Source organism: Cannabis sativa, chromosome 7 (assembly GCF_029168945.1).
Source record: "Cannabis sativa cultivar Pink pepper isolate KNU-18-1 chromosome 7, ASM2916894v1, whole genome shotgun sequence".
Taxonomy (NCBI): Eukaryota; Viridiplantae; Streptophyta; class Magnoliopsida; order Rosales; family Cannabaceae; genus Cannabis; species Cannabis sativa.
In genome coordinates this window covers 35,769,076-35,783,872 of record NC_083607.1, presented here as the reverse complement: position 1 = coordinate 35,783,872, position 14,797 = coordinate 35,769,076, and the positions used below count along the sequence as shown (strand labels likewise).

General features: G+C 35.3%; 1 protein-coding gene across 1 annotated transcript; it reads right to left on the bottom strand.

The window, feature by feature from the left end:
• Positions 1 to 11,396: 11,396 nt before the first annotated feature.
• LOC133039698 (uncharacterized) lies at positions 11,397 to 12,088 on the bottom strand. The gene is made up of 2 exons (XM_061118613.1): positions 11,894 to 12,088; positions 11,397 to 11,792 (listed from the first exon to the last, which is right to left on the bottom strand). Exons 1-2 carry the CDS (start codon positions 12,086 to 12,088, stop codon positions 11,397 to 11,399), a joined length of 591 nt encoding a protein of 196 aa, XP_060974596.1.
• Positions 12,089 to 14,797: the final 2,709 nt, after the last annotated feature.

Genomic DNA, 14,797 nt, shown 5'->3' with positions numbered 1-14,797 from the left:
TCTTCATAGCCTCCCAAGAGTCAATATCTCGTTCTCTATTCCTCCTCCTATTGATGCACAACTGATCCCACCAAACAATATCATAGTCAGTAAATTCAATGGCAGCAAGTTTTACCTTTTTCGTTTCAGAATAGTTGTGACAATCAAACACCAATTCCATCTTCTTCTCCCACTCTAGGTATGCTTCAGGATCACTCTTCCCTTGAAAAGAGGGAATTTTCATCTTTATATTTCCTAAATAATTTGTTGGAATATATTTTACCAGGATCTAGATTTACTAACAAGTATATTTTTAACATCCTAATATGAATTTCTAAATTGATGAAAATAAACACATAAAAGGTATGAGAAACCTTACAGTGGTTGCAGCGGAATTAAATGACTCCTCCCACTCAGATCTCTAACCCTTGTATCTGTAGCAGAGTATCACCAAATCTGAGCCCGATTCTCCTTCTTGTTGATTGGATTCTTCACAGTCTTACATACTATGATTGAGGACCAACTTGTTATGTGTGGGCATGCACTCAATCACTAATGGCTGAATATATTTTGTGAAGAAAGACTTAGGTATTTCGAAAATTCAAGAGGAAGAAGAAGAAGGAAGAGGTCTCATCAGAAAGCTAGGTTTTTAGCTTTGGAGGCATTAGTTGGATGATGAGACCTTAGCTATCCTTTTATACTAATTTCCATAAGGTTATGGTTGATTTATTTTGGAATAAAAAATTGATAAAAATAGAGTAAAATAGCACCATATGGCCGGCCACATATTGGGCCCCACTCAAGTTTGGTTTTTGCCATTTTTCTCAACTATTTTATCTATTTTTCACAAATACTACTTTTTGCAACTTCAACCCTATAAATGCCAAAACTATTTATTTAATAATTAAAATAATTATTAAATAAAATTGTCATTTATAATATTTATTAATTAGACTGCACAAAGTCTCTTAATTAATGAATTAACCCTAAAATACAAATTCTTCACGATAAAGTCATAACATAGTGAAAATTCATAAAATAGACATAGTCTAATTTTAGAATTAAAATTGATTAATTAAAATCAATTAAATGAGTCTTACAAACAATTATCTCAACTAGTATGCGGACCATGGGCCTATATAACTGAGCTTCCAATAAGTAGGTCTAGAATTTACCAAGTAAATTCTCTAACTTATTAATTCCTCGTTGAACCACTATAGAACTTGGAATTGCACTCTCAATTATATAGAACGCTCTATATATTCCACGATATAGATACGCTATTTATTATCCATTATTATAATCCCAATAATCAATTATCCTCTATAGATGATTTACATTACATATGGACAAAATTACCGTTACACCCTTTCAATGTATTTTATCCTTAAAACACTTAGCCACCTATAAATGATATTTTAGTGAACTAATATAATCACTAAAATGAGTGCTATATCATTTATCTCTATTTATCCAAGCTCGAAGGAAATCATCATTTCACTTCTATGTCCGGATAGAAGCTATAGATTCCATATCTATGATTAGCGCTCCCACTCAATTGTACTAGCATGTTTCTAAAATGTACGTATCACCCTGACCAAAAAGTAGGCTTAACTAACAAATCAAAGAACATGAATAATACTCTTAAGATCGAACCTAACCATCTCAGGATTGAGACCATTTGATCTTGGATCAACTAGGTGATATTGAATTGAATAGATATTACGGTAAGATTATCATATCTAGTTCAAGTTCAATATCGGTCCCTTCTGATGCATACTCCATACATCCAACCCAAGCTTACTTTAACAATGCCCTGGAAAGGACATAACACTTATCCAAGGTGCAAGTAAACTCCCTTGTAGATTATCATATCAGTTAAACCATGTGTACTGATAAATCTAGGAATACATTTAATCACACAATCGTGTTTACTTTCCACTGTGTTGACAACGCAATAAACAAGAATATCGGTGTTATAAGGGTTTGGATGAATTTATTAATCAAATAAGTAAATAGATGATCACATGAACCAAATAACACATTAAACAAGTAATGAAATTAAATCTGTTTCTTTATTGATATGAATAGAAAATATTACATTGAAATAGAGTTTTATTTAGAGCACAAAGCCCAACAAACTCCCACTTGCACTAACATAAAACTATCAGTACATTTCTATTAATCCTAAATTCAATCTGTGCTTTTCAAAAAAAAAATGCAGTTGCAGTCAATACTTTGGTGAATGAATCAGCTAGGTTATCTTCAGTGTCCACTTTCTCCACCAGTACGTCCCCTTTTGCCACATATTCTCTGATGATGTGGTATTTCCTCTCTATGTGTTTGCTTCTCTTGTGGCTTCGAGGCTCTTTACTATTGGCTATAGCACCAATGTTATCACAAAGTAAAACCAGTGGTTTCTCCATTCCATGAACAACACCAAATCCTGTGAAGAACTTTCTAAGCCAGACAAGTTCCTTAGCAGCCTCTGCGGCGACTATGTATTCGGCCTCCATGGTAGAGTCTGAAATTACGGTTTATTTAGCACTTCTCCAAACCACTGCCCCACCCCCAAGAGTAAACACCATCCCAGATGTAGACTTTCTGTCATCAAGACAAGCCTGGAAATCTGAGTCGGTATAGCCTACAATATTTAAAGCACCACCCTTGTAGACTAACACATAATGCCTAGTACTTTTCAAATATTTCAAAATATGCTTAACTGCTGTCCAATGTTCCTCTCTTGGGTTTGTCTAATACCTGCTCACAATTCATACTACGTAGCATATGTCAGGTCTAGTGCATAACATTGCATACAATAAACTCCCAACTGTTGAAGCATAAGGAACCCTTCTCATGTCCTCTATCTCTTGAGGATCAGTGCGACGTTGTTCCTTAGATAGACGGATACCAAATCTAGAGGGCATTTGTGCCCTCTTGGCATTGGTCATTGAGAATCTCTCCAAAACCTTATCAATGTAAGACGTTTGAGTAAGAGCAAGGGATTTGTTCTTCCAGTTTCTGATGATCTGAATACCAAGAAGAAAAGCAGCTTCACCCAAATCTTTCATTTCGAATTGAGTGTCAAGCCATTCCTTGATGTCAGTCATTTTCTTGATATTGTTACCAATAATCAAAATGTCATCAACATAAAGGACCAGGAATACTACCACTTGGTTATCCTTGAGTTGGTAAACACAAGGTTCATCTTCATTTTGAAGAAAGTCGTAGGTCTTGATGATTTCATCAAACCTTTTGTTCCAAGGGTGAGAAGCTTGCTTAAGTCCATAAATGGACCTATTAAGTTTGCAAACTTTCTTTTCCTACCCTAGAAGAACATAGCCTTCTGGTGCTCCATATAGATGGTTTCTTCAAGAATTCCATTAAGGAAAACTGTCTTGACATCCATTTGCCAAATTTCATAATCGAAAGCGGCAGCTATGGAGAGAAGAATTCAGATTGATTTGAGCATGGCGACCGGACTAAAAGTTTCCTCATAGTCCACACCTTCTCTTTGGGTATAACCTTTAGCGACCAGTCTAGCTTTGAAAGTTTCGACTTCGCCTCCAACACCTCTTTTCTTCTTGCAGACCCATTTACATCCAATTGGACGATAATCATCAAGTGCGTCTACATATTCTCAGACTTTGTTCTTTTTCATGGAGTCTATTTTTGACCATTGTTTCTGTTCTGGACTTGCCATTGCCCGTTTATAGGTTAATGGATCGTCATCAATACCGTTACCAACGACCCTATTCACTTCACCATCCAAACCATAACGAGATGGTTTTGTGGAAACCCTCCCACTACGACGAGGAGCCGTGATTGTGACAGTCAGTAGTCCTGTGATCCGTAAGGGGAAATACCGGGTAAGCTGTGCAATCCCACACCGCCTGGGGAAGGTCAAGTGGGATGATTCTGAGAATGTGTAGGTATGGGACTACACAGTTGAAGAGGGTTTAAATGGATTGATTGGTACTACCTATGTCAACAAGGTGCATCTTGTTTTTCGGTAGCCCATCTCGAAAGAACTCCAAAGTTAAGCGTGCTTGGCCTGGCGCAATTTCAAGGATGGGTGACCTCCTGGGAAGTTTTCCCAGGATGCGTGCGAGTGAGGACAAAGCACGCTGGAAACACTTGTGTTGGTCTGTAGGGTCAGTCATCAATCCAGGAAGCAGCCAGAGTGGCGTACTCGTGTATAAGAGCCATTAGTCCGTGGGTGTAAAGGCCCAATGGAGGCTTGAAGCGGGGACGTTACAAATGGTATCAGAGCCTTGACCCAGCTGGAAGTGTGGTCGACGAGGATGTCGGACCCCGTAAGGGGGGGTGATTGTGACAGTCAGTAGTCCCGTGATCCGTAAGGGGAAATACCGGGTAAGCTGTGCAATCCCACACCGCCTGGGGAAGGTCAAGTGGGATGATTCTGAGAATGTGTAGGTATGGGACTACACAGTTGAAGAGGGTTTAAATGGATTGATTGGTACTACCTATGTCAACAAGGTGCATCTTGTTTTTCGGTAGCCCATCTCGAAAGAACTCCAAAGTTAAGTGTGCTTGGCCTGGAGCAATTTCAAGGATGGGTGACCTCCTGGAAAGTTTTCCCAGGATGCGTGTGAGTGAGGACAAAGCACGCTGGAAACACTTGTGTTGGTCTGTAGGGTCAGTCATCAATCCAGGAAGCAGCCAGAGTGGCGTACTCGTGTATAAGAGCCATTAGTCTGTGGGTGTAAAGGCCCAATGGAGGCTTGAAGCGGGGACGTTACAAATGGTATTAGAGCCTTGACCCAGCTGGAAGTGTGGTCGACGAGGATGTCGGACCCCGTAAGGGGGGGTGATTGTGACAGTCAGTAGTCCCGTGATCCGTAAGGGGAAATACCGGGTAAGCTGTGCAATCCCACACCGCCTGGGGAAGGTCAAGTGGGATGATTCTGAGAATGTGTAGGTATGGGACTACACAGTTGAAGAGGGTTTAAATGGATTGATTGGTACTACCTATGTCAACAAGGTGCATCTTGTTTTTCGGTAGCCCATCTCGAAAGAACTCCAAAGTTAAGCGTGCTTGGCCTGGAGCAATTTCAAGGATGGGTGACCTCCTGGGAAGTTTTCCCAGGATGCGTGTGAGTGAGGACAAAGCACGCTGGAAACACTTGTGTTCGTCTGTAGGGTCAGTCATCAATCCAGGAAGCAGCCAGAGTGGCGTACTCGTGTATAAGAGCCATTAGTCCGTGGGTGTAAAGGCCCAATGGAGGCTTGAAGCGGGGACGTTACAGTGATCTTCTAAACAGGAACATTAGTGGTAGATTTATCGATTGTATCAACTTACAAAGGTTCAACTGAGAAAGTGGGATTATCCTCTACTTGAGTAGAAGAGGATGGAACATTAGAAGGAGTTATATCTAAAAGCATTTCCTCCAATACTACTTTGCTTTGTGGTTTGAAATTCTTAATATAGTCATCTTCAAGGAAAGTGGCGTTTGTGGAAACAAACACTTTATCATCCTTGCGACTACTCTCCTTAGAATTTCCAACAAACATGCAAACCTCAGTTCGCTTTTCAAGTTTGCCATATTTCTTTCTTAAGACATGAGCAAGACACCCCCAGATTCTGTAATGGCGTAAACTAGGTGTACGACCATTCCATAATTCTAAAGGTTTCTTAGGGACTGATTGAGATGGAACAACATTTAAAATTATGGTTGCCATCTGAATTGCTTAAGTTATATATTTTAAAATAATACATTACAAGTTCATCTTAGAAAAGAAATATTATAATCGTTTTTAACCTATTTTAACAGACAAATCAATGGATCAAGCACTCAAATTATTTTACAACTTCTTATTTAGCTAGATTATTCACAAATCATAAGACATCTTTACCAATAAGGTAAAATATTATGGTCTTACAATTTATCTTTTTTTTAAAAAAAAAAAAAAAAAAAAAAAAAAAAAAACCATTTTCCAAATTATACATATTTTTATACAATTTCTAACTCTTTCTCATTTTTAATTTGGCAGCCTCCATTTGAATCATTCTACTTACCACACAAAAGTTACAAAAAAATAATAGCAACAAAATAAGGAGCAATATTATGAAATTTTAATATTATCAAATTTACCATATTTGTTTTGTTGTACGCTATATTAACTTAATACTATATATGCTTTATTTTTTTGGTATATCACGTTTTATATTATTATTCAATATATATATTCATCATTCCTCTAAAATTAAAAGCAAAATATATATAAACTTCTTATTTATTACATAATAATACTATGTATAGTCTCATTTTTTAAGGTATATGTTTCATCTATTTACCATAAATAAAATTTATGATTCATAATCTTACAAAACACAATAGTTTAAAAAAAATGTATCTTTTTTTGAAATTTTTACATCAAAAATATAAAATGTAACTTTTATTACACTATTACCACAACACGACTATATCAACTTTTTTACTCTTCTTCTATATTTTATTACTATTTTACCACATGCACACTCATTCCATGCATCATTTCCCTCTCTTTTTTCTTGTTTTTCCTTTTATTTTCCGTTTCTTTCAATTTTTTTTTAAATTTGCGACCTCCATTGCTGAACCTTACCTCCCCACGATCTCTCATCCATTTTCCCTCTCATTTTTGTCCTTCAAAATTTTTCTACTCCCACTAACCCAATCCCATAACCGTTTTCCCTCTTCATCATCTCCTTCCGTATATAAAATGGTTGTGACCCGTTCTTCATCATCTCCTTCCCCTGTTAAAAAAAAAAAAGCTCCAAAATGGGTTTGAAATCATTAACTAATAAGGCCATGGGAAAACAACCTATTATTGAGGAGGAAGACTCTGATTTTGCTCCTCCATTAACGAAGCGTGGGCGAGCTCCTCCTAAGTAGAAATCAAAGGTCGGTGTCCAAGAGAAAAGGACTGAAGATGTTTCTGGAAAAATCGATAATGTTGTTGGTGTTATTCGAACTGAGGTGTGTTTACAGTTTCTTTTTCGTTTCCCCCTATTTTATAGATATTTAAGGCTTTAATTTTTCTTGATCAATTTTATTTGTTATTTTGTGGGTTTTGCATTTTAGTTTGTTTATTCTTACTTTTGTTTCATTTTGTTGTCTTTTTTATTTTGTTTGTGTTTTCCAGTTTTTTAAATATTTTTAAACTTCAGTTTCGTTTGAATGTCTCTTCACAGTGTGTTTTAGTTTTTTCATAATTTTTTTAATAGTTTATTCCGTTTATGTATGTTGTCTTTTGGGAATATGATTAGGTATAGTTGTTTGTTGTTCATTTTTAGGTAAGAATTTGATTTTAGATCTTTGTAGTTTATGTTCGAAGAGTTGTTTTGTTTGTCAGTTTGTTTTCAATTTTTTTTATACTTTTATTATAGTTTGTATACTTGCTTATTTTCCATTTTTATTTATATTTGACATGTTTGTTAAATTGCAGGTCTGGGATTACAAATTTAGTCCCTCTGATTTTTACAGAACCAAATGTGTTGTACTAGCAATTTTTCTGTTATTGATAATATAAAAAATACTTTATCTGTGAATTTATTTTCTATGTTTCGTGACACCCAATTTGGTCATTTTTTTTATATTCGTGATTTTGTTTTCCACCCCCAAGTTGTACATAGCCTACTGTTGAGGGAAGTGTACTAGACCAATCAAAAAGAATTTTGGGCTAAGGTTGCTGGTCGTTGTATACAGTTTAGTGCCGAGGAGTTTTATTTGATCACTGGGATTGATTATTTTGGTGATTGCAACAAATTGTTGTTTTCCCAGGAATCAAACCAGTTGATTGAGGTTTGTTTCCGTGATGTAAAAACCATTGATCATAAAGCTATAGAGGATGCTTTTTTGGGGAGTAGGTGGGGTCTGGACGAGTCTCTTGGTTTGAAATTGTCTGTGCTGTATTTATCCAATGTTTTCTTCTTAGCAATACTCTAGTTAAAGAAGTTTCTATGTTTGATCTAGATGTTGTTGATAGCAGTCGTTGGGATGAGTATTGTTGGGGTAGGGAGTCCTTTAAATTGACTATTGATTCATTCAAAGGTAGAATACATCATGGGATTAAAAGGAAAAATAAGAAAGAAGAAAAGGGGGTCAATATGATGGTTGGTATAGAGCTTTGGGCTGTCCGTGGGTGTTTATTATTTGGTTTTATGAATGTTGTACTGCCATGGTAAACACTTTCTGCAAAATAGTTTCATCCAGGATTCCAAGAATTCTAAATTAGAGCAATACCATTGTGACCAAAAATCCAACTCTCAGAGACTTGAAGAGCAAGATTTTTGATTTGTCATTGAACAAGGTGATTTTTCAGTTTCCTTACTGTTTTTTTTTTCTGTTTTGTGTTGTTTTATTAATATTTTGTTATTTAATTGTTTTTGCTTCATATTTTGTTGTTTTGATTATAATTTTCAGTTAAGGATTAAAAATATTTGTCCTACTGATGAGGAGAGGCAGAAGCTACAATTGGAAGGTTTATTTCTAGATGAATCTATTGATGACCGCGGTATATCTAAGCAAACATTTGAGAGTTGTTCATCTTCTAAGAAATTTGATTCAGAGGACATTAATTTGTTGAAATCTAAGTTGGAGCTGGTCATTTCGAATCAAGAATCCTTGGCCGAAGACTTCATTTCCTTGAGGTGTTTTGTTGACCTTAATTTCAAGTCTGTAACGACTGTAATTAAGGATATTCAAGAAAAAGTTAATGTCATTCATCGTCGACCTTCTGATGAGGTATATAATTAGAGTTTATTGTTTCTGTTTTTACATGCTTTTTTTTTAGTTTTTTTCCTATTTTATTTTAGTTCCATTACTGTTGTTTGATTCAGGATAAATCATCTGATGAGTTAGTGACACAAGATTCTGATGATGATGATGATGATGATGATGATGCAGAGGATGATGACAAGGAATTGCCTGATCCTGAAAATATTAATTCCGACTCCGATGATGGTGATGAGTTGGTTAAAGATGGTGGTGATGATGCTGGAGATGATAAGGTCGTTAGTGATGTTCCTACTGCTGATGTGAATCAATCTGAGACTGTTAGTGATGAGAGGGCTAAGGATGTTGAGAACGTTAAGGTCAAAGAGTCTAGTTTAAAAGGGGATGATTTTTTCGATGGTTTAAGCCAGCTTGAAATTGATGAGGACCAAGTTGTGTTGGCTGGTTTAGAAGCTGTTCGTAAAATCAATGTAAGTGTAGCTTAATTTGTTTGCTAGTAAAATATGTTTTATTTTAATAGCTTGGCAGTTTTATGTTTGTTTTGCAATTGTTCCTTTTCCTGATTTTCAATTTGTTTTTTTTCAAGTCCCAAAACAAAATCCAAGTGTTGTTGTTGAAAAGACAGCTATCATTCCCTCTAATAAAAAAGCTGAGGACACTGTTTCTGATACTCCTCTTATGGATAAGAGAAAGCGTGCACCGGCATTGAAATCGCCTTTTGTTGATTTTGGGTTGGCTGAGGTGAGAAGCACTCCAATGGAGGTAATGTCACCAGGTTCTCAATCAGGAGGAGAGAAGAGGGATTTTAAGATGGTTACTTATGTGAAGGGCCTTTACGCTCTTAACGATTCATTTGTTGATCCCGTCTCTCCTGAAATTAAGGCAAAGTTTGATGCTTGGGTTGGTGAAGGTTTTCTAATACATCCTAGGTGACTATTTTATTGTTTCTATTTTTGTATTCTGTTTTTTGTTTGAATTTTATTTTTATTTTTGCAAATATTTGATTCAATATTGTTTTTTTGTTGTTTGTTTGTTGTTTTAGGCATTTCAATTGTTATGTTGATGGTGCGAAGAAATTTCCCCAGAGTTTAGATTAGGTGTTGATTATGTTGAAGATTTATCATTTGGCTACCTCTGACATGTTTATCAATGACTCGGTAAAGTTTATGTTTTCTTTTAAAATTTACGATAGTTGTTTTATCATTGTTTTTTAGTTTAGTTGCTGTATTTAAGTTTTTTAAATAGTTTTTAACTTTCTATTTTGTGTTTCTGTATTTTTTTGTTTCAGCATATGAACACTATATTCTATTACCTTCGTAAAAAAGGTAAATATTCTTCTGTTGTTACACTGAATTTTGCAACAGCTGATTGCCTCTTCGATGATTCCATTCAAGCGTTATACCACAAGTTCAATAAAGCCAAGGCAATGAAAACAAAGATGTCGCACATACATGCTGCTCACCCAATAGCGCATTACATACGAGGTTTGCGAATTTCGTGTTCTAAGCCTTGGTATGAAGCCAATCATGTCTTATTCATCATAAATCTTAGGAAGGAAAGTCATTGGGTTTTTGGTTGTCTTGACTTGAATGAGGGGATTTTGTTTCTTTATAATTCCTTGAGGACTGCCAAAATGAATCCTTACTAGGAATGGAATGAAGGCTTATTATGTTTTACTGCCTTTGTTTTTTGATCTACTTGAATTTTGGAAGAATAGGTCCCATGTTCCTGATTTAGGTTCTGACCCTAAAGCTCCTCTAAGAGTTTGGAGATTGTTGGTCTTCCATCTCTGCAAAAAAAGTGAGTTGTTGTTTTTAAGTTAATTTTATGTTGTATTTTAGTTGTTTAACTGTGTTTTTCCTTTTCTGGTTATTAGTGATTGCGGAGCATTTGTGGTTGCATTTGTCGAGTTCTTCATCCATGAAAAAGATGTTCCTGCTGATTTCGACTTTGAAGTTTATCGTACTCGAATTGCTGCCCTTTTCTTCTCATACAGGCAAAGGAAAATTAATGAAATTATTGATAGCGAGGATGAGAAGCAAAGCAAGTCTTCCAAGGCTTCTAAATTGAAAAAGTAGTGTCTTTTTTTTAGTGACAATTTGTTGTTATTGGTTGATTTTATTATCAGACAATTGTTCTTTATTTTATGTGTTTAGGTATTATATTTGTTTTATATTCTGGATCTGGTTTTAAACTTTTAGAATATTTGACATTAATCATTATAATATGTTATTTTTTTTTTTTATGTTTTGTATCAGCATCAGTTTTATGTTTTTCCAATTTATTATGTTTTTTATAAAGTCGTTCAACTATATAGAAACTATTATGTAACTGTATACAAACAAATTGCAATGTTCAGCATACTTGTAATTTTAATTGTGTAACAATGTATTCTTCACTGTTTTGTAACTTTTTTATTATCCTAGTTAATCATATTTTATAAATTAATATCAGACTTTTTAAAAATTTTAATACTTAAATTTTTTTCGTAGTTAAACATTAACAAGTGTCAAAACTGTTATGAAACTATTTTGCAACTATTAGCAAACTATTTGAAATTTGCCAAATAATATCAATCTACCAAATATAACATATAATCTTTTGTGAATTCTCATAGAGAATTAAACAATTCAAAAAATTCAGATGTATCTATTTTATTGCTTGATTGTTGCATGTCTTTCAATTGTGTCCGTGTTTACCACATTTGCTGCACCTTCTATTTTTTGTATCCCAATCAGCTATAAATCTTCTTTTCCTTGGTCTTCCAGATCTTATTTTCTGGTTTGGTGGCAGAACAATGATAACTTTTATGTTCTGTGGTACATCCCATGTTGTGTGATTGTGCACCGGATATGTTGAGCTGCTGTATGTTTCAAGCCATGTTCCTGTCGTGTAATAACCTGAACAGTAGTTGTAAACATTCAAGTTCCTCTCTTTTATCACAGCAAGCGCATGAGCGCACGGTAGTTTGTCAAGTTGGAATCGGTTGCAACTGCATGTTTTCTCCTTTAGATTGATTACCCATGATCTTGTTAGTTCTACTACTTCGAACATGCTCTCGTTTATTGGGTTTACCTACAAATTAGGTCAATTTTATCAATTGTCATTCTGTATATGAAACTGAAAATAAACTATTAAGAAACTGTAACGCAACTTAAAGTTTAAAGAGATTTTACATTTTTTGTCAATGAGTCCACAAAGTTGTTGACTAGCTTTTTCTCTGCCGTAGGTGTTGTTTTCTGTGCCTTGTTCCTGTTTGTGTATGTCCATTGTTGTATTAAAGCTCTCAATGACTCCATCAGTGTTGTGATTGGTAGTTCTCTAGCTGTTATGTTTGCTGCATTTAGAGATTCAGCAATGTTTGAAGTCATAGTTGAATACACGCTGTGGTTGTTGTGGTATCTTGACCATTTATGGTATCCAACTTGTTGTAAATATGGTCTGACACGAATGTCCAAGCTGTCCAGCTCGCTCATATGGTATTTAAATTTTCTCTCTATGTATGCTCTTGCTGCAGCGAAGAATGGTTTATCGAGCTTGCTTGCATTTTTCTTGAAGGTTGCTTTCAGGTTGCTTAACAGGTGGTATACACAATAGCCATGCATTATTTTTGGAAATACTTGAGCAGCTGCCTTAATTATGCTCTCATGTCTGTCTGAGATCAAGCACTGTTCCTCTCTGATCCCATATGTTTCTCTTAGTTTTGTGAAAAATCATTGCCATGAGTTGTTGTTTTCTGAATCCACAATAGAAAAAGCTAGCGGAAAAATGTGCCCATTTCCATCTTGTGTACAAGCAAAGAGCAATGAACCTCCATATGTTGATTTAAGGAAAGTTCCGTCAACAACTATTATAGGTTTGCACTTCTTCCATCCTTTTATTGAAGCATCTAGTGCCATAAACAAGTACTTGAAGTTGTTGTCTTCCTCTGTTTGCATGTGCACGATAGTTCCGTGATTAGTTTTCTGCAGCATGTGCAAAAAACTTGGCAGCATCTTGTATGATTCGTTGGCTTTTCCTCGTAATTCTTCTTGCGCTTGCTCTTTGCTTCTCCAAGCTTTCATGTAGTTCATTCTCACCCCATACTTGTGTTTCATTTCTCCTCTGATGTCTTGTGGCGTTTGAGTTGTTTTTATGTTGGTAAACCGTGGCTTGATGTAGTTTCCAATCAACTTCATTGTAGATTGTCTTTTGTCGGCAAATCTTATGTTTAGATTACAAGTGTGTGTCACCTTTCTGTCATACTTTCAAATTATGAATGACTTCGTTGGTCCGTTTCTGGATGCCGTTAGTGCCCACTTGCATTTTGTATCCAAGCAACAAATTTTGTTTATTCTTGCACATGATTTTTGCACTCTGAATGGAAGTTGTTTCTAATTGCATAGAAACCAAGCACACTCTGGAGTGTTTCTTTGTCTTTGTATATTTAGGCTTTTTCTATTTCAGGATGCTTTTTTGGGGAGTAGGTGGGGTCTGGACGAGTCTCTTGGTTTGAAATTGTCTGTGCTGTATTTTATCCAATGTTTTGTTCTTAGCAATACTCTAGATAAAGAAGTTTCTAGGTTTGATCTAGATGTTGTTGATAGCGGTCGTTGGGATGAGTATTGTTGGGGTAGGGAGTCCTTTAAATTGACTATTGATTCATTCAAAGGTAGAATACATCATGGGATTAAAAGGAAAAATAAGAAAGAAGAAAAGGGGGTCAGTATGATGGTTGGTATAGAGCTTTGGGCTGTCCGTGGGTGTTTATTATTTGGTTTTATGAATGTTGTACTGCCATGGTAAACACTTTCTACAAAATAGTTTCATCCAAGATTCCAAGAATTCTAAATTAGAGCAATACCATTGTGACCAAAAATCCAACTCTCAGAGACTTGAAGAGCAAGATTTTTGATTTGCCGTTGAACAAGGTGATTTTTCAGTTTCTTTACTGTTTTTTTTTTGTGTTGTTTTATTAATATTTTGTTATTTAATTGTTTTTGCTTCATATTTTGTTGTTTTGATTATGATTTTCAGTTAAGGATTAAAAATATTTGTCCTACTTATGAGGAGAGGCAGAAGCTACAATTGGAAGGTTTATTTCTAGATGATTCTATTGATGACTGCGGTATATCGAAGCAAACATTTGAGAGTTGTTCATCTTCTAAGAAATTTGATTCAGAGGACATTAATTTGTTGAAATCTAAGTTGGAGTTGGTCATTTTGAATCAAGAATTCTTGGCCGAAGACTTCATTTCCTTGAGGTGTTTTGTTGACCTTCATTTCAAGTCTGTAATGACTGCAATTAAGGATATTCAAGAAAAAGTTAATGTCATTCATCGTCGACCTTCTGATGAGGTATATAATTAGAGTTTATTGTTTCTGTTTTTACATGCTTTGTTTTTAGTTTTTTTTCCTATTTTATTTTAGTTGCATTACTGTTGTTTGATTCAGGATAAATCATCTGATGAGTTAGTGACACAAGATGATGATGATGATGATGATGATGATGATGATGATGATGATGATGATGATGATGATGATGACAAGGAATTGCCTGATCCTGAAAATATTAATTCCGACTCCGATGATGGTGATGAGTTGGTTAAAAATGGTGGTGATGATGCCAGAGATGATAAGGTTGTTAGTGATGTTCCTGCTGCTGATGTGAATCAATCTGAGACTGTTAGTGATGAGAGGGTTAAGGATGTTGAGAACGTTAAGGCCAAAGAGTCTAGTTTAAAAGGGGATGATTTTTTTGATGGTTTAAGCCAGCTTGAAATTGATGAGGGCCAAGTTGTGTTGGCTGGTTTAGAAGTTGTTCGTAAAATCAATGTAAGTGTAGTTTAATTTGTTTGCTAGTAAAAATATGTTTTATTTTAATTGCTTGGCAGTTTTATGTTTGTTTTGCAATTGTTCCTTTTCCTGATTTTCAATTTGTTTTTTTTTCAGGTCCCAAAACAAAATCCAAGTCTTGTTGTTGAAAAGACAGCTATCATTCCTTCTGATAAAAAAGCTGAGAACACTGTTTCTGATACTCCTCTTATGGATAAGAGAAATCGTGGACCGGCATTGAAATTGCCTTTTGTTGATTGGGTTGG

Bases quoted from the DNA above. Each gene is read 5' to 3' on its own strand.
- LOC133039698 (XM_061118613.1), bottom strand. From the start codon at position 12,088: ATGACTTCAAACATTGCTGAATCTCTAAATGCAGCAAACATAACAGCT. The intron at 11,793-11,893 runs GTAAAATCTCTT...CCTAATTTGTAG, and splicing joins TGGACTCATTGACAAAAAAT to GTAAACCCAATAAACGAGAG.